This window comes from Crinia signifera, chromosome 3 (genome assembly GCF_055691185.1).
Source record: "Crinia signifera chromosome 3, ASM5569118v1, whole genome shotgun sequence".
NCBI lineage: Eukaryota > Metazoa > Chordata > Amphibia > Anura > Myobatrachidae > Crinia > Crinia signifera.
Genome location: NC_139219.1, coordinates 101,286,161 through 101,306,914, shown reverse-complemented (window position 1 = coordinate 101,306,914; position 20,754 = coordinate 101,286,161). Strand labels below are relative to the sequence as shown.

The 20,754-nt window shown below is 45.2% G+C and overlaps 1 protein-coding gene across 3 annotated transcripts in view; it reads left to right on the top strand.

Moving 5' to 3' along the window:
• LOC146063690 (protein unc-93 homolog A-like) overlaps window positions 1-20,754 on the top strand; it is a 93,895-nt gene that overhangs the window by 32,555 nt on the left and 40,586 nt on the right. For 2 of the 3 annotated variants that reach the window (XM_083176298.1, XM_083176300.1), the window contains 2 exons: window positions 5,585-5,814; window positions 10,916-11,053. In XM_083176298.1, the coding sequence (XP_083032424.1) occupies window positions 5,585-5,814; window positions 10,916-11,053 (368 nt within the window). The remainder of the gene's footprint in view (window positions 1-5,584; window positions 5,815-10,915; window positions 11,054-20,754) is intronic. The other variant, XM_083176299.1, reaches the window with a different exon arrangement.

The window sequence follows — 20,754 nt, the reverse complement described above, 5'->3', positions numbered from 1 at the left end:
TCCCACTTTGTTGCGCAGAAGTTCCACCTCCGCCAACAGTTCCTCATGAGATGTTAGGAGGGCATTGTGAGATGTCACCATTTCTTCACATTTATTTTCCAGATGTTCTGTTCTATGGCCAATCTCATCTATAGATTGCTGGCACGAATGCAGGGCTGTTTTAAATTCCGCCGTCATGTCTGACTTAAAGGATGCCAGCAGTTGTTTCATCAGACCCACGGTTAATGGGGCGTCGTCGCCCATATTTGAATCGTCCGTTAGGGTGTTCCTCCTTTGATCGCTCGTTGACTCTGCCGATTGGGCTTTGTGGTTCGGCAGGGCAGGGGAGGACGAGGGCTTTGAAGTTGATGGGGAGGGTTGGGTTCTGAAGAAATTTGTTTGTGGGGTATTGGAAATGTCCTTCTGTCGTTTCGTTGGCATGCTTTTTCCGTATTGGGTTTTGGTTGAAAGATTCTTGTTATGACGCTTTGCCCTTGGTCTCGGTAACGGAATGGGCTCTGAATGCACTATTTTCGATAAGTAGGATGGCAAAGGCACTTTTATAGAGTTACTTCATACTGGAGCCTATGCAAAGGTAAGGTAAATGAATTATTGGGTGTCTTTTCTCCCCTGAGCCACTGGGTGGTGCTGTGGGGCTATATCAAGTGTAATTGGCTTGTTTCTCCAGGCTCTGTTCACTGAGTCTGGAGGCCTGCTTTGTTTTATTATAAGGTCAGTGAGGAATGATGCAGTGAGTAATCTTATCCTGACATGCACAGAGCACAGCTCACAGCCCGCACAGGCAGTCTCTAGGGTGGTCAAAGCTGCCCGGTAAGCGATGGGGCTCTGAGGATCTGCACTTTTTCCCTCTGGAGGGGGGGCTCACTGTTTCCTCCGAGTCAGTGACAAGGGCAGGGAGAGGAGGGTTTCAATTATATGCCCCTGCGAGTATTCCCAGGTCAAAGGGGGGCCAGGGGTTCTTAGGAAGTTGGCACAGGGGGGTTAATGTTGTATTCTTGGAGGTGCTCTGCTCTGTTGGAGGCCCAGCCACCGCGTGCGCCTCCTCCAATATGGCGGCCGCAACTCGGGCCGCGCTGCTTCAGGCAACTTCCCTGGACTTTCTAGTGGGGTGCCACCTCTATGGCTAGCGTTGCAGGGCTGAGGGGGCTCTTTTAAAGGTGGCTGCAGGTATCGCCGCTCGCTCAGACGGCCTCCAGAGCTCGCGGCGTCCCGCGCGCCACATCCAATATGGCGGCAGCGACTTAGGCCTCGCAGCTTCAGACGGTTCCCCTTACCTCCCTGGCCGGGATAACGCTGGGTCCTCAGTTGGTAGTGGGCAGGGGGTGCCTCCTCTCCGGTGGACTCCAGTCAGTGATCGCTGGGAGGTCCTCTAGATGGGCTAGCACCTCTCGTCAGGCGGCGATTAAATCGAGGCCCCGGCTCCTAGGGGGTACTAGGCCGCAGTCCGCAGGGACCTCCAAACACGGTCCCCCGACTCCGCAGCCGTTCCCTCACCTTCCCCTTACTGTCCCCAAGCTGCTTCTGGTCCCTGGGGGCACGGATGGGCACAGATGGCGTGGATTCAGCCTGGATTTAGTGGCGCTGGACAGGAGCTCAAGGAGATCGCGTCCTGCTCCTTCCACTGTCAGGCCACGCCCCCTGAAACCTTGTTTTTTGAACAAATAAAATATATTTGTGTGCATTTCATGTGGTTGATGTGTTTATACAGCATAAATGCAAGATACTTCAAAATACATAATTGAAATATTAAAATATTCTGAAATACGGAATAATCCATTATCCAAAATTCTGCTGGTCACGAGCATTTTGGATAAGGGATACTCAACCTGTATTGTGTATTGCTGAGGAACTATGAGTTCCAGCAAGCCTGCAACACATGCAAGGACTTGGAGAACCCCAAGGCCGGCATGCGGGGGTATTAAAGGGCCCGCTGGAACGTGTAGTTCTACAACAGTATAAATAGTGAAATAAACACATACACACAAACCATTAAAGTAAAACTTTATTACAAACACAGTCCATACATACAGATGCCTACCTTGACACGTAGGTTTGTCCGTCCGTCCACTGGTCCTGAAGATAATCCATATGGGGTACCTGTGGAAGGAAACCAAACCATTCATTCAATGGCGTGTACATTCGTATTTGTAAAAACTAATATGAATGTGCCATGAATACAAATAGTAATAGTCATATTTTCGAATACTCCTAAAATAGGTGTATTTAGCTTATACGAATATGCCTATTTTTAGTAAATTTCCCCCATAGGGTTTTACAGCGGCGGATTGGGGATTAAAACCATTCCGAGAAATATCTTGAAGCAGCCCTAATGGGGGGCGGTCTCCCCAAAATCCATATGCATACCTCCCAACATTGGCTGCATTAAAAAGAGGGACCTAAAAAAGGGATCTCTATATGCTTAATTACTAGTACATAGTGCTATTTTTCAAGCGGGTGATGTCATCCGCCCACACAAGATTCTCATTGGCGGAACTCTGGGTTTAAGCTTCTTCGGGTATTCATGAAGCCATGCCCTCTGTCGAAGTCCTTGTGACGAAACGCGTTATGGCGTGGCTTCAGATAACCGCTTGTCACCCAGCGTTTTCCCTGGTCCATGTCCTCCATAGCTTCCGAGGTTGGAGATTCCAGAGCGCAAGCCAGCATCTGTGGTTCCCCGAGATTCAGCGTTTGTGGAGTGTACATTGGAACATTGTGCCCCAGGTATATCTGTATATATATACATATAGAGAGAGAGAGAGAGACAGAGAGCACAGCAGGATATTATTACTGACTGTCACTCACTGTACTGTAGCCTGGCTGCTGCTCACTCCTGTTTTCAGCACCGCCCGCCAACGCCCATCGGATCCCCACTCCTGTGTACTGCCGCTGCGTGCTGCCTGCTGGGGTCAGGTTCATGTGGCAGCTGGTATCCTTCCTCTTAGTGCTGCGGGAGCAGCTGTGTGTGGCCGCGCATGCGCACCAGTCATCCCGCGGCTATTTTAAGTTTGGGCGAGCCGGGGCTGGCCGTGGCCATCTTAAAAGTGGGCATAGTGCTGCGGCTGCTAACCATGTAGATGGCGGTCCGCGGACCAGCAAGGGAGGGCGGCGGCCACATATATACTTAAATGAGCCGACCCACCAGAAAAATACCAGTTTCCCGGCAGGCCAATCTGCCCCTGGGGTTTTATGAAGCTAGAAAGGAGGAGACATGAGGCTGAAGAAACTCAAGGCAAGCATGAGGCTGTAAGGACACATGGGGGGGGGGGGGTTACTTTAGACTGTACGTAACATTATGGACAGTATGGGGCTGGTGAGAAGGGGGGATATGCTACATGGCAACCACACTAGCTAGTGATCATGTCATAAATAGTAGTTGTTTAATAATGTGAGATTTTCAAATTAGCCATAATATTCTAGAATGTCATCTATGTTCTTAAATAGTTATCTTGTTTTCTTTTTTTGCTATTTCTCTACTAAATTGTATAAATCATTTCAAATACTACTTTGCTTACCTAATGTTTTGTTGCTGCATTAACTATGGGCATTATTGAATGAATACATTTAAACATACTGTACTGGTTGTTCGAAAAAGACTTACAGTATGTGGATATTGATTAAGGGGTGACCTACGCTAGTTATTATTTCTTAACATTTTCTTAGTTACTGTAGCACCGCAAATTCCATTTGCACTTTACAATAAGAAAGAGCAGCAATAAAACACACAAACTGCAACACATAGCTTTGGTGGGTAAGTGTGTTTAGCATAAACACAGAGCTGCAGTTGAGGATTAAATTATGTGGTGTGTGAGTCTTCTATTGTTTCAAATACATTCAATAGTACAGCAGTGTATATACGGTAGGATTAGGATTTATTGTACAGTACACAGCTTTTCATACAGTGAGGTCATTTCAGGTATTACCAGCAGATGAGCGGCAGAGAGGACGGCTTTCCGTAGTGTCCTGCTATAGAAAACCATTCACCTGTGGGGAACATGGCTGGGCAGGGGGAAACACGTTCAGTGTGTATGTACTGAGCATTTTTCAGCCCAGCGATTTTCCCCATCATGCACCATACACGCTGGGCATAATCGCCCAGTGTGTATGGACCTTAAGTATCTTCCCCCAAACTTTGCAGCTGCAAAGGCAACCCATGGAGGCTTGGGCCAGCGCATGCACAGTATGTATGAATTTAATGCGCATGTGCTGGCCCCGTGCAGGGGACTGGCGGCCGCGACCAGACCTGAAGGCGACCGGACTCGGAGCGCAGCAGAGGTGGAGGCCGAGGCACCAGAAGTGGAGGGGAGCGCATTGTGGCAGCCACCCCCCTCATAAAGAGTAAGAGCCGCCACAGCACCCCACCATAGAAATCATGGCCATATACGGCCATATTCTGTCGATAGTGTATCGATTCATAAACCAGAATTCGGTTGAGCGTGCTGTATATAAATACAGCACAATCGCCAGCCCCTGCAAGCATGAAAGGGGCTCCATCTGTAGTTAACAGTTTATCCATGCCTACCCCCAGGGGCATAACTAGAAGTCTGTGGGCCCCATAGCAAATTACTGAAAGGGCCCCCCCACCATCCCACCACTGTCAATACAATGGATGGTGAAGAAAAGAGTAAGGAGAGTGAGAGACAAAGAGGGTCTCAGGGAAATAGACAGAAAAAGTGAGGCAAGAAAAGCAGGAAAGAGGGGTGGTCAGGGAGAAAGAGAAGACTTCATGGATAAAAAAGGGATGAAAGCAAGATGAGAGAGAAAGAGAGAGGGGACATAGCAGCATATGGTGGTACAGACTGACAGGAGGGGGTCGGGTGCTTACCTTCCCCAGGTCTGCCAACAACCGTGTACTCCTTCCTCTACTTTATGCCTTAGCTCAGAGCAGTGGCAGCAGCAGCACCTCCATTCCAGGTATCGGCTCCTCTTCCCGATTCCCCCCACCACATCAGAGCGGTTTTGGGCAGCAGCAGGGGGTCCTTTCCCTCTCCTCCACCATGCAACATGGGTGGCAGAAGCGTGACCACTCTCCGTTTCGCCGCCTCCGCCTGACACGGAGTGGCTCCAATAGTGCATCCTCACTCCTTCCCCCTCCACGGAACAACTAGGGAGGGAGATAGAATGTGCAGCAGGTCCCCTGAACGACCACATAGAGCAGCTCCGGGCAGTATAGGTGCCTCTCCTCCCCAGCACCACGAAGCATCTTCATGCAGCAGCGTCTGTTCCTCCCACTATGCCGTCATCACTGATTGCCTCCCTTCAGCGGCAGCCCCATCGGCTCCCCTTTCCCTCTCCCTGTCTCCAGCAGTGCTTCCCAGGCAGCAGACGGACCTGCTTCTGTACCTTCACCACACACTAACGCTTGCTTCATCACAATTCTAAAGGGTGCAGGGGATAGCCTGCTGGACCATGCCCCCCCCCCCCAAGCCGCCTGGCCCAGTAGCAGTTGCCTCCCCTGTATCCTCAATAGTTACACCACTGCCTACCTCTCCTAGTATGTACTGAATAACAGATACAGTATGTGAAGAAAATGTAATTCATTTTTAAGTACTATTTTACGTAGGTGTTTTTCTTTCTATCTTTTAAGGTACAGTATGATAATCACCTCTGCCATTCTGGGATTTGGAGGTGGATTGCTTTGGGCTGCAAACAGTACCTATCTGACTACCCATGGAAGTAGGTATGCAGAGCTGACAGACAAGAATAAAATGGATGTTCTGAACCAGTACTTTGGAGTATTCTATTTAATATATCAGACATCGGGGATATGGGGAAATCTCATCTCATCACTTGTGCTGGAACAAAATCATGATAAGGGTAAGCATGTAACAAAGTAATAGACAGAGGGCTGGATTAATGGGGGTGGCCACTACTCACATAGAAAGTATCAGGTTTCTGGAACTCCAGCTGCTGTGAGTAGGTGTTCTATCTGAGCCTGTGAGTTTGTGTGTCATGCTTACCAACACTTCTGCATTCTGCGAGAGACTCCTGTTTTAGTCATCAGTCCCCCAGTGCTTTGCAGAGCCCTCCCAATCCCCCGCAATACCCAAGCCCCACCATAAAATCCAGACAGCGCATGCATGAGTCTGGCCGTGATGGGGGAGTGATGGAGAGCTACCGTGGAGAGCAGCTGGTGGGGAAGATTTATAACCCGGGCCCGCTGGGAGTACGGAGTAGAACATATTTGCCTACTTTTGAAAACTAGTTTCAGGGAGATTATAATTCGTAATAGATTTTTGCAAAGCACTACATTGAGGGGGAGTGTCATGCTCCACCCAAAGGGCGTTTCTAGTTCCATAAATGGAGAGATTGTGAATGTGGCACCTAGAAGTGTGGGTGTGTACTGCTACATCTGAGAGGAATCTTTTAAAATGACATATAACCAAATGTAGATGATCCCCAAAGCAGTTAGTAAGAGATACTATACTTGCTAAAGTGCTGGGAAATGGTGGTGATGATTCCATTTAAATGTATTTATTTCTCATTCCTTTTTCCCAAAAAATGTAACAGTGTAATGTGGGCTAGGTGAAATGAGGGAGATTGCTAGACTAATGAGGGAGAGAGGGAGATTTCTGTTAATTCAGGAAGTCTCTTGCAGAATGCAGGAGGGTAGGTAACTATGTAGGAGAGGCTAGGGGGAGGAGCAGGGGCAGACTGGCAACTTTCAGCCTGGGGAACAAATGGAACGTGGCCCATAGCTTTTCTACTAGCCCATCCAGCATATATCCCTTACTGTCCTCTCCATAGCTGTCTCATATGAGGGGGGGGGGGGGGGGGGGGTGTATTCAATCTCTGCCAATACTTCCTGGTAGGGTAAATATAAAATATAGCAAGTATTTGCAAACCCTGTACGCTGCAAAAATTTACACTATAATGCCCCTTAATCATAATGCCATACACCATAATGCCCATTAAACATAATGCCAGACACTTTAATGCCCATTTAACATAATTCCACACTTCATAATGAAAATTAAATGTAATGCCCATTAAACATAATGCCACACATTGTAATACCCATTAAACATAATGCCATACACCATAATGAGCATCAAACATAATGCCCATGTCAAAACCTAATTAATATCAAACCGATGGATAATAAGTGAAGTGCGCAGTTTACGTACTTTGTCCGTAAACTTACAACCTTTTATTCCTAGCTATGTGCGACCTAAATTGTAGCACCACGTAGCGAACCTTATCCGTGTATCAAACACACTGAACCGACCCCCTGATGGCGGGATCCTTTCGCGGTACTTAGTACTTAATTGTAAGAAAAAAAAACACGGTGTAATTTCCTTTAAACTTTTCCGCTTATTGCGAATAATAGTCAAGACTCGGTATAAATTCCGGAATAAGGGTATAAAGTCCTTAACCATATATTTGAGTCCCTAGCGGACAGCAGGGGGTTACAGAAATATATATATATACAAGTAACAGGATATACAGATCACAGTACAATAAAAAACAATACAGTATCTACTTACAAAGGGGAAAAACAGATATAAATACAATCAGCCACAGTACAAATATAAATGCAAGACATTGAACAGTTACCATCTCTCAACACGCGGGCGCAAAGCGGATCCGAGTATCCTGTATTCTATCCGGAGTACAGTCCAAGATTGAAGATAGTAGAAGGGGAGACTTTATGCTGGATTCATCATTATATAGTGTCCGAACAAAAGGGGACAGTAAAGTTCTCCATTGGCCAGGAGGTCAGATTTCGCTACTCCTTGATTGGTACAGTAGAATGCCCTTTGTCCACAGGCTTCGTCATAGGTTTAGAAGTCAAGCTGTGCAGTCCTGTTATATCCTGTTCTCCCAATTTTACATCTGCTCCCCTGCAGTGCACATGGTTTTGTCCATCTAAGAAGGATTTTGTAAGAAAGAGTGAACTAGAATAAGGCCCAATGTGACCATTAAATATGTATTTGTTCCAAAACTTTCAGCTGTTACAAGTTGCATACTTTAGACAAGAACCGGAGACAGAACACACAGATGCAAAATATGTTTAGAAAAGATCGTGTTTTACCATTTATACTATGGGAAGCAAATTTTAAACTATATGTCTACATATGTTAATGCCAATTTAACATAATGTCACACACCGTAATGCCCATTAAACATAATGTCACACACCATAATGCCCATTAAACATAATGCCACACACCGTAATGCCCATTACACATAATGCCACACACCATAATGCCCATTAAACATAATTCCACACACCGTCATGCCCATTAAACATAATGCCAAACACCATAATGCCCATTAAACATAATGCCAGACACCGAAATGCCAATTTAACATAATGTCACACACCCTAATGCCCATTAAACTGTAATGCTCATTACACATAATGCCACACACTATAATGCCCCTTAGACATAATGCCACACACCATAATGCCCATTACACATAATGCAACACACCATAATGCCCATTAAACATAATTCCACACTGTAATGCCCATTAAACATAATGCAAAACACCATAATGCCCATTAAACATAATGCCAGACACCGTAATGCCAAATTAACATAATGTCACACACCCTAATGCCCATTAAACTGTAATGCCCATTACACATAATGCCACACACTATAATGCCCCTTAAACATAATGCCGCACACCGTAATGCCCATTACACATAATTCCACACACCATAATGCCCATTAAACATAATGCCATACACCGTAATGCCCATTACACATAATGCCACACATCGTTATACCTATTACACATAATGCCGCAAACCTTAATGGCCATTACACATAATGCTGCACACCGTAAATCCCATTACACATAATGCTGCACACCGTAATGCCCATTACACATAATGCTGCACACCGTAATGCCCATTACACATTATCACATACACCACAATGACTATTACATATTAGGCCACATAAGTTCCACATACCTGAATGCTCGTTGTCAGAGGTATAATCCTCAATGCCAGGGGATACATGCTTCTTGCAAGGAGTTTCATTATCGCTGCCATGAAGAATTACATGCTCGTTGCCCAGGGAGATTTACATTCTCATTGTCATGCCATTATATGCTCATTGCTAAGGGAAATTACATGCTTGTTGTTATGGAGGGTTACATGCTAGTAGCCAGGGGGATTTACTGTATATGCTTTTATCAGGGGCAAGGGGGGTTTGCATGCTTGTTACCAAGGGGACTTACTTGCTTGTTGCCAAGGGGACTTATTTGCTCTTGGCCAAGGGGTCTTACTTGCTCATTGCCAAGGGGGTCATACTTGCTTTTTGCCAAGGGTTCTTACTTGCTCATTGCTAAGGGGTCTCAAATGTTCGTTGCCACTTTTGGGAGGTGGTAAATGCTCATTGCCTTGAGGGGGTTCCTTTCAAACAGCGTGCCAGCCATACCGGAATCCACACTTCCAGGTAGCACTGGGCATGCGCTGCGCTCCTCCGACAGACACTAGAGGTATGGCAGAGGTATGATATTTTAAAACACGAGTCCCATTCCTCTACTGTGAGGGCCCTGGCCAAATCTGTCAACCATTTAAATTGGGCCAGCATTTAGTCTATAGTTAATTCCTTGGGGAAAGGGACTTTACTGGGTTGTCCAGATAAATGACTGCTTAACCAATGGCAAAGCTGTAAATACTTATAAAAATGCTGCTTAGGTATATAATAATATGATTGTAGATATGAAAATGGTGCTAACTCTCCTGCTAGACAGTCATCGTTTAAGAGGGAGAGACCTAAACTATTCCAGAATTCAAATCATAACCCATATATTAAATGTGCAATAGTTTATAGGGACAGTTGTGGAGGAATCTCTCTCTCTCTCTCAGCCAATCAGAGGACTACCCAGGGTTTTAAATTGTTTTTTTAAATTCTGCCACCGCTGCTGAGACCCGCCGCCCCCAGCGCTCTTTCACAGTGCTACGCTACACTGCTCCAGTCCCCACTCCACCGCCACCAGCATTCCAATCCTGCTCTGCCAGCCCTCTTCCAGCACCCGATGTGGCAACGCAGATGGCATGCGACATTGGGTACTGAAAAAAAACACACTGGGCACCACAGATGTGATGGGACATCGCATTGCAATGTCACATCACATAAGTGTATGGGCACCATAATTTATGCCAGACTAGTGAAGTGGTACGCACTGCCTTACCGAGTCCCGACCCAGAAGGGATAGCCATTATCAAGCACACACAGCGCTGACACATCTACATTGCTCAGATCACTCAGCAGTGTCGCCCTGTGTGTAGGCCCCTTTACTACTGTAGTGCATCGAGCACCTGATACCTTTTTTCAATACTTCTCATTAGTTTGTTTAAAAAATGTTTTTTTTTCTGCACTGCTTAGTCCACTCTTGGTCGAAGGCATCTCGTTAGACACCTAAATATAGTCGACAGGGTCTAGAGCGACAGTGATGGGAGTTAGACGCAAGCGGGAGATCAACGGAGATGAGGTCACCACCAGTTTTTTCATTTATTTTGGTGGAAACCAACTTGGTTCGTACTTTACTATCCAAGTGGACATAGAGCTACTGTAGATTATAATAGTGTGCTGAGCATATCTTGAAGCATGGCTAATGCAGGGAGCCCCTGTGATATTCGGCACAAAAAAAACCTAATGATGTGGTGACTGTTAACCTTGTCTCCTTCAATCTCCCACTTGCATCTAATTCCCAACACTGTCGATTTAGACCTCGTTGACTACCTTTAGGTGTCTAACTAAAAGCCTTCGACTCAGAGTAATCGATCCCATAACTTTTGATCTAGGCAGCATTGATAGTGTATTCCATAACCTAGGGTAACATGGTATTACCCAGTTATTGTCTTGTTTATTCCCAAATCAGAATCAGACTGCAAGGTAATCACATTATGTTTGTAGCAAATAGTATAACAACTTTTTATTTTCCATTGCAGTGGTATCTGACAATGCTAGTTACTCTTACTGCGGGGCAAATACATGTCCATCTCCTTCTGTTGGATCTAGCAACTTTACTGTACTGCCATCTGGTGTATCAGACAACCTACGTTACATTCTTATGGGCATTTATACTGGTAAGTGTGATTCACACAATTAATAGCTGTCATGTATTGCAATGGTTACTACCTTACATTACTCTTATTTATTTGTCCAGGACTGTCAGTCTGTGAGTGTGTGTATAATGCTGGGTGGAGTCATACACACTGTCACAGACTCATCACACACACTATAGCTGCCGCAGGGCACCAAAATAGTCACCCATCATGTGCACACATCCCGACACACAACTACTATTTACATGGGAACACATAATTACCAACATCCACTGATATCGCTGCTGGAGGCGTGCCCTTGCTCCGATAAGGGGCGTGCCTATATGTAGTCACTCACCTCACATGCTGCCGTCTTTAGATGTGGGAGGAGCCGCTGCAGTCCCAACAGCTGTTTACGTATGGCGCTGGCACACCGCCCATGACTGCTGTCCGTCCAATGGCCACTTGCCACCCGGCCTGGTACACTTTTATTGGTAAAAGGGCCACTCGCAGCTGTCCCCTGCATATACTGTGTATTGCTGGCTGCAGGAGGTTGTCAGTGTGCATCTACTGCGGATGCTCCCGGACGCTCTCATGGCCATACTATTGGAGCAGCCGGGCAGCTCTGCCTCCTTCAGCTCAACTTATGTGATCTCTGGAAGAGCAGTGACAGTGTGTGCCACTGCAGGGAAGAAGGAAGTAAATAGGAGTGAGAGTCACTTATATATATCACCAATTCACATGACAGTAAAGTAAAGGTAATTTTGCTGCTGCTACTGCCACCGTGGGGCGTTCTTTGGGGGGGGATAGTCAAATTGCTAGGTGGAGGAGAACACTGAAGGGGGAGTGCTGGAGGGGATACTGAAGAGCAGGGGGTGCTTGAGGGGGGTAATGAAGAATGAAATGGAGGGGAATACTGAAGAAGAAGGACGTGGGGAAGTGCAGAAGGGGGTACTGAAGGAGCAGGGGGTGGGGAGGTTCTAGAGGGGGGGTACTGAATGGGCAGGGGGAGGGGAAGTGCTTAAGGTGGGTACTAAAGGAGCAGTGGGGAAGTGCTGGAGGAGGGTACTGAAAGACCAGGTGGAGGTGGAAATGCTGGGGGAGGGTACTGAAGGCAGCAGGAGGAGAGGAAGTGCTGAAGGAGGGTACTGAAGGTAGCAGGAGGAGGGGAAGTGCTGAAGGAGGGTACTAAATCAGCAGGGGTAGGGGAAGTGCTAAAGAGGGGTAATGAAGGAGCAGGGACAGAGAAAGTGCTAGAAGTGGGTACTGAAGGAGCAAAAGGGAGGGGGAGTTTTGGAGGGCGGTAATCAAGGAGCAAGGCAGATGGGGAGTTACCGTATGGAGAAGCCACATAAGTGTATGGGGACCTTAAGGTTAAGCACTAGGGGAATGTTAGGGGGCAGGGCAGCCTGCATGACACTGCTGCATGTAAACCTGACAATCCCCCACCCGCAGTACACATGCACCCATATGTCCACCACAAATCCAACCACAAAACACCTTACCCCACCCATCCTACCACCAGCTGCAACTCGCCCACCCCGTGGGTCCCTGCACCCCTCACTCACCCACCCCAACCCCAAGCACCTTACACCAACCATCCCTCCCTTGCACCTGACCCTCACCCACCTAACATACCCCAACCTGCAACAACACCCCACCTGCAACTTGCAGTATCTGCACTGCTGCATGTGCACCCGACCACCCCCCACCCACAGTACACACACACCTATCCTTCTCCCACCCACACCTTAACTTGCCTATCCCACCTTGCACCCCCACCCTCACCCACGAAAGCAACACTACCTGCTACTCACCCAGCCCATATATACCCGCAACCCACACACACCCTACCATCAAGCACCTTCCACCACCCATCACACTCTTGCACCTTACCCTTCACCTCTCTACTAACATATATTCTCTTCAAGCTCAACTTCATTACAACTTATTTTATACAATAAAGACCTTCACAGGGGCGGATCCCATTACAATGGTGTGAAGAGCACCCGTAGGGCACAATGAATCACCTAGTCTTTTATACTACACAAGACAAAGATAGGATTTAGAGAACCCAATGTTTTTCTTATGTCCCTCTGGTCACAACACTTGAGAATTGCTAGCATTCCTGGGAGGGTGGACCAAGGGAGTTTCAGGGACTTTTTCCTTTGACCCTGTCGGCCAAATTCCGATATACATTTTAAACAACCATAGAGTTTCTTAGAAGAACAAAAGGTGCAATAGATATCTTCTCATTACAGCCCCTTTGTGCCCACCATGTCAGATTAGACCTGCAGCTGGTGGGCATCTCGATAGACAGCCTAATAGCTTAGCTGCAGCATTAGCCATAATGGTCGCAGCTGCTACTGCTGATTAGAAACCACCTCTGAATCAGACACTAAAGCTGGGTACTGTCACACGCCCCCATGCGGTGACACGGCAGGCACAGTACTCACCCGTCCGTGTCCGCTGCTGGCTGGCATGTGTCCGGTGGAGTCCTCGGTTGGGCTGGCGGCAGCAGGTCATGGCAGCTCAGGATGCTGTCTTTGAAATGCTTGTTGGAGGCGTGGCAGTCTGACTGTGTGTTAGTAGATGCTGGGAGGCTGGCGCCACCATTTAGGAAAGGAACAAAACAGTGATTGGCCAGGTCTGGGTCTTTCCCTCCTCCTCTGTCCAGGTAGCCAATGGCAGCAACCCCCTTGCCATAAAGGGGATCTGCCTAGGCTATCAGTGCATCAGTCAGTGCAAAGAGTCTCTTGGGCAGTACACAGCTCTGGGAAGATCCTGACTCCTGCTAGTGCCTCTGCTCACTGTGTCCTGCCAGTCAGTAGTCCTTGCTGGCCTCTGACCTCTTCTCAGCCTCTTCCTGGTATCCGGCACATTGATCCACCTCCATTCCCAGGGAGCCACTGGACCATCACGGTACCCTCCAGTTCTACCTCCTGATTCGGATTCAATCTCCAATCTTCAGTCATCCAATTGTCCAATCATCCAATCATCCAATCGTTCAATCATCCAATCATATAATCTTCAATCATCAAATCTTCTAATCATTCAATCTTCAATCATTCAATCATCCAATCATTCAATCGTCAAAACTATCTTCAAACACCAATTCCCATATTTATGCAAATACTTGTTTCTCAGTTCTTTCCAAGGTTATTGCAAAGACTTATTATGTATGATTTGTGACTGCTTATCAAATAATTATTTGAAGTATTTTATTTAAGATTATGTCATTTATATATGAATTCTTTCATTAAACCTGCTCGTTTTAAACATACATCTTCTGGTCAATCATCCATTCCTGTGCACCACACAATACCATCTAATCCACCACCTGTGACAGTTTGCACTGACCAGATGGAATTCAGTGGGAATCAGGGAATACCCCCAGAAGTCCTGTAAAGTGTTCTGAATCGTCTGGAGCAGCTTGAGGCATCACAATGGCAAATGGCTCAGTACTTACAGACTCTCGCATTGCCTCGCACGGCTCCTACTACTACTGCTACTTCATCATCTACAACTTCTACAGTTTCCAACTCGGCCTCAATCTCTACTACACCAAATCATTTGCAGTTACCCACTCCAAATGAATATGACGGGTCGTCCAAAGCCTGCTGGAGGTTCCTAACTCAGTGTGATGTACTCTTTACTCTTCAGCCATCCCATTTCCCTACTCCTAAAGCTCAAGTGGCCTACATTGTGTCTTTACTCACGGGTCCAGCCCTGGATTGGGTTTTGCCACTTTGGGAGAGGTCCACTACTCTCTGACTATCCTGCCTTCCTCTCTACCTTCAGAAGAAACTTTGATGAACCTGGCAGGGTGTCTTCTGCAGCAACAGAGATTCTGAGAATTCGACAGGATAGTCGACCGGTGGGTCAATACATTGTACAATAATAATACAATAATTCCAAACCCTGGCCTCTGAATTGAGTTGGAATGAGGAAGCTCTCATAGCTGCCTTCTGGAATGGTATTTCCAGTCATCTCAAAGATGAACTTTCAGAGTTTCCGGTGGGCGGACCTAACGAACGGCTGCATTCTCAGCAAGCTCCCTGCTCCAGTCTGAACCGGCCTGGCTAATGAGCTATTCCCCAGCCACGAGCCAGGAAGTAACCCCCTTTAAAACAGGGATCTTGGAGCCTGAATACCTCGGAACTAAACCGCCCACATCATCGGCGGGATGCACCATCTCCCACCGGCAGTAAGATCTCCCATGCCTGGTTACCTTACTGGGAGTCCGGGTGTGTGTTAGCGGGTCTTAGATGCCAGAGGGAACGGAGGAAGAGTGGCAAGCTGACACGGCGCCGGGAGCGGAGATGAGGTGGCGCTTGGCGCTATTGATTGATACGCCGACTGGAGAGCCGCAGTGAGGGAGCTGCTGGCATCCTCATGCTGAGCCAGTGGGAGCTGCCGGCGAGTGAAGGGGGAGAGAGGACTGTGAAATCTCTGGCTGTGTGGGGGAGAGCGGCCGCCCTCCTCCTCCCTTTGACTCCCTTCTAAAAGTGCCAGTGAGTGTCAGTTACTGTGCACCTGGGAGCCTTGTTGGCTAATAGAGCACTGGAAAGGTGCTGGTGCACTATAAGCAGCAGTGAGGAATAGAAGATCTGGGCAGAGACTCTACCCTAAAGTGTAAAAGAAAGCTCCTGACGAGGATAATAATGGGGACAAGCTGGGGGACATTCATACTCCCCTATACAAGCACTAAAATAATATCTCTAAACTCGCTATGGACAAATATATGGGGAAATCACAAAAAGGAGGAAAAGGGAATGTGGCGACACGGCCAAAAGACAGTAAGAACAAAGGGCAGCCTGCCACTAGTCCCTCTGCATCCTTGTTAGAGGAGAGCTTGTTGAGAGATTCAAATGAATCCTCAAGACAAAGTCTTTCCCCAAGTCTTAAGGCACAAGAAATATCAGCCATTTTAGCTCCTTTATTGGATAATAAACTGGCAGGGTTAGGAGAAGCTATTGAATCCGTGTCAACCCAACTCAGAGAGTATAATTCATGGTTTGAGGAAGCAGAGAGGAGAACTTTAGCTATAGAAGAAGAACTGGATGAAGCAAAGATAACTATAGCAGCCCAAGTGTCATCCTTAATAGCGGTACAAGAAAAATTAGAAGAAATAGAAAACAGATGCCGCAGAAATAATATTCGCTTAATTGGCCTACCAGAAACCATGAAAAGTAAGAATTGATGGAGATCGTTTCAGAATGGCTGCCTAAAGAATTACAGTGTTCACCAATAAATGGCCCTATGTAAGTAGAAGGAGTGCATTGTATCGGTCCAGAACAGCAACCAGATCGACGTAGACCGCGACCAGTGATTTTTAAAATGCTAAACTATACGGATAAAATTAAACTTATGGACGCATTCAGGAAAAATCAAGTTCTAGAGTTCAAAGGAGAAAAACTTTTGCTCTTCCAAGACTTTTCACACCAAGTGGCAATGAGGAGGAAGGAATTCACACCCATATGCAGCTCACAATGCAACGCAGGGATTCCTTTTGCATTGATGTACCTGGCAAAGCTGAGGATCTACCATGGGGGAAAACACCATGTTTTTTATACTGTACCCTCGGCCCATGCCTTTGTGACAACAATAATGAATGGACGGAAAGAGAATTCGGGACATGGGAATTGACTATAAGATGGACACGCAAGTATAGCATTGCCTAAAAAAAACTGCTATAAACTATTTACATGATTGGTTGGTTTGACAGGGATATTAGTTTTTTTCACCTATTCCAAGCACTTATTGATGTAAGAAGATGGAATTTTCAATTTTTTGAATTCAGGAAAATGCACTATTTCGTAATAGGCAGGTACAAATGTTTATCTAAATTTTCATGTAATTCACTATATAGGGGTTTAATGAAACATTGTGATGACGTCTGGAGGGGGAAAGGCCTTCTAGCATTCGAAGTAAGGAGAGGGTCGATAGTATAATTATTAATGTACATAAACTTATAAAGAGCACATATTTGGGTCATGTAAACACAAGAGATTGTAAGATGTCAAGTTTTAATTGTGGAAATATAGAGGACACTATTTTTATGGTTTGTGAGAGGGCGCGGATCCCTAATGCACATATAAGGATAAACATCAGAAGGATTGTTAATATTGTCTCACTTTGTGGGAATTTGATTAGTTTTGAACAAAGGGAATATAGGAGCACTAGGAAATGTTATTATATCATATACTTGCTAAGTAGAATAGTCATGGCAAATATTAAAAAACAAAATACAAAGGGAATTGATATTTGGGATACTTTGAGGTATCCAGCGTCCCGGATGTTAATGTATTTGTGGGAACAGTGCTACGAACTAGGGCACTGGGGATGGATACAAAGGGGAGAAGAGGGGGAGATGTCAAGTTACAAGACTGTAATGTGGGGACGGTATGAATGCATTGTTAGCGTTAGATCTTAATACATAGAAAGTTATGGTTATAGGAGATAGTTCATATAGGTATACGAGAGATCATCAAATTCTTGTCATGGAATGTAGAAGGTCTTAATAACCCCCTAAAAAAGAAGAAGATACTTCAGCAGTTGAGAAGGTATAAGCCTGATATAGCTATTGTAGATATTATACCAGCATCATACACCGCTAAGCGGAGAGGGGTCTTGGTTATTGTTAATACGTCACTACACTACAAAATTATAGATCTATTAAGAGATCCAGAGGGGAGATTCTTATTTTTAAAAATAGAACTAGAAGGAGAGTTATACACGACAGTTACAGTATATGCCCCTACAGGCCCCAACACGGCATTCTTTACCGACATATATGTACAATTACAGGAATGGGCGGAAGGATATATAATAATGGGAGGAGATTTTAATACCACTATCAACCAAAGTTTGGATAAATCTGATAATATTAGAAACAAAGCCCCTCCACCGGCATTATCCTTAATAATGGACTCCCTACACCTCACTGATCCATGGAGATTCCAACACCCTGTTGATAGGGAATTTACATTCTATTCCAATCCACATGGTTCCTCATCCAGGATTGATTTCTGGTTAATCTCAAATATCCTTTTGAGTAGAGTGATATATTCTAAAATTGAAAACATTGTGGTCACGGACCATGCCCCCATATGGTTCACCCTTGCATTATTAACTCCTTGATCTTATGCAAGGAATTGGAGAGTCCCTACATACTTGACGGAATCATTGGATTTCAAGGTATATCTGGAACGTCAGTTCTTAAATTATACGGAAGACAACAATATCGAACAACGGGTCTTTTTCGGCCTCACAGCGCTCCCTATAATCGCTGCCTGGTTATTCGTTCAAGGAGCACCACTCCCTAACACACGTAGTCACAAATACAAAAGAACAATAACCGGCGCTGATTATAAACAATGACTTGTGTGTAGATTTCCTCTTTAGTCTCCACAAGTCCTACTGGAATCCCAATGGATTTCACTAGTTGGACCACACTGACCTGAGTGTGGGTCCCTATGTACACATAGCGTTTTCTTTGTCCAAAATTCCTTTAATCACCAATCCACACGTCACAAATAATTTCAACGACTGACCTGGGAAATGGTCCCTATATTCACATAAAGGTATCTTTGGACAAAGTATGTTCTTCAAATAGACTCCAGAATCAACCAGCAAGGCACATCAATGGCATAAGGAACCAAACTGACCTGTATATAGGTCCCTATGTTCACGTAGCGTGTTCTTTTAGTCGCTCACTCCTTTCTTTGGACCAAATATACACGATAATCGGATTTTCTCCAAAACACGTTTTAATTTCCAAGTGGATAAAAAATACAATAAAATGTAGTAAAAAATGGGAGCTATTCACAGGTATAGACCAATAACACTCTATTATTCCTCCTCACCCGGAATGAGTCGGAACAATCTGTGCCTGATGGTAGGGTGGATATCGGCCTCTCCTGTGTCCAGCGTCCCTGTACACCAACGCGTTTCTGACGTCACCGTCCTTCCTCAGGGTGTGAGGTACACATAGAGGATATCAACTTATTTTGGGCTACATCAAAGCCAGTCCTACAAGGGTACATTATTGCATATGTGGCATCTAAATGTAAGCAGCTTAGTAGAAAGTTGGAGGAACTCAGCAGAGAAGTCTCAAAAGCTTATTCCTCTATGTTGGTTATAAACACCCCTGTATCTCGTAAAGAATATTTGGACATAAAAGCATTATATGATGCGGTTTGCACAGAGAAGGCGCAAATCAGTATAGACTGTCAAAAAAATGATATTTTAGGGAAGGGAACAAAGCAGGAAGGCTGTTAGCTTCCTTGATAAGGAGCAAACAACCAATAACATATACAGTATTTCTAAATTAGTGGCTGGATCACAAGTGAATTCAACAAATGAGATCGCTAGCTCCTTTTTAAAATATTATTCACAGCTATACGAAGCGCCAGAAGATAATCCTTCTCTAGGGATGAATTTTATTAATAAAAGCTAATGCCCCTCAGTTGTCAGATGCGGAAAATATGGAATTATCGAGACCCATATCAGAAATAGAAATCAGGGAACGTATTGGTAAACTAACCAGGTGGCAAAGCCCCCGGCCCAGATGGGCTGAGTGCGGAGTATTATAAAATGCTGACACCACACTTGATACCACATCTGCAGACTCTATTTATTTCTATATTAGAGGGTAAGACCCCATATAAGGAATTTAATAAAGCGAGGATTATAGTACTGCCTAAACAGGTAAAGACCCTACCCATATATCTTCATATCGACCGATATCTTTATTGAACCAAGAATTCAAAATATTGATGGCTATTATGGCAGAACGATTGCAGAGGGTACTCCCTAAATTGTTACACCCTTCCCAACTTGGGCTTATACAGTACGTGGCAAATCGTCAGTCCATAATATCTGTCAAGCTATTGCAGCTATAATCCAAGCGGAATCTAACCCAGAGGGGAGATCCATAATAATAAGTTGTGATGCTGATAAAGCATTTGACCGGGTGTCCTGGGCTCATCTTCTTAGAGTATTTCATTCTCAAAACTTAGGGGTCGGTTTTATTACCTTTTTCCAAAAAATGTATGCATCACCCACAGCAACTATAACCGGTAATGGAGTGAATACCCCAGAATTTACCCTCTTTCGTGGCACTAGGCAAGGATGCCCACTATCCGCTTTGTTGTTTGATTTAGGGATAGACTCCCTGATAAGATGTTTCCACTTGGATAACACATGGAAAGGAATTCAGATTGGTCAAACAACATTAAAGGTATCAGCCTACGCTGATGACCTATTACTATATTGTTCAAATCCACATATAGAAATTCCAGGTATTATGCAAGCACTACAGGAGTTTGAACAGGTGTCTGGGTTTAAGATAAACAAAACAAAGACTAAGGCTCTAGCACTTCATAACAAAGCAAAACAGGAATGGGTAGAAGAATTCCCTTTTACATGGGAACCCTCATCATTGATTTATTTGGGAATTAGTTTATCAAAAAAAATACAAGATATCTATTATAATAATTTCCAACCTATCATAGAACGAATTTTGAGAGACTTTAAATCATGGAGATGTCTTCCATTATCGTTCATTGGAAGATGTAATCTGATTAAAATGATGGCATTCCCACGTTTATTGTATTATGTCCAAACTTTGCCATTCCTCCTCAAGAAAGTAGATTTAAAAATATTAAATAGGGCGATCAGTACCTTTATATGGGCAGGGAAAACCCCCCGGATATCAATGGCCAAATTAAGTCAAAAGG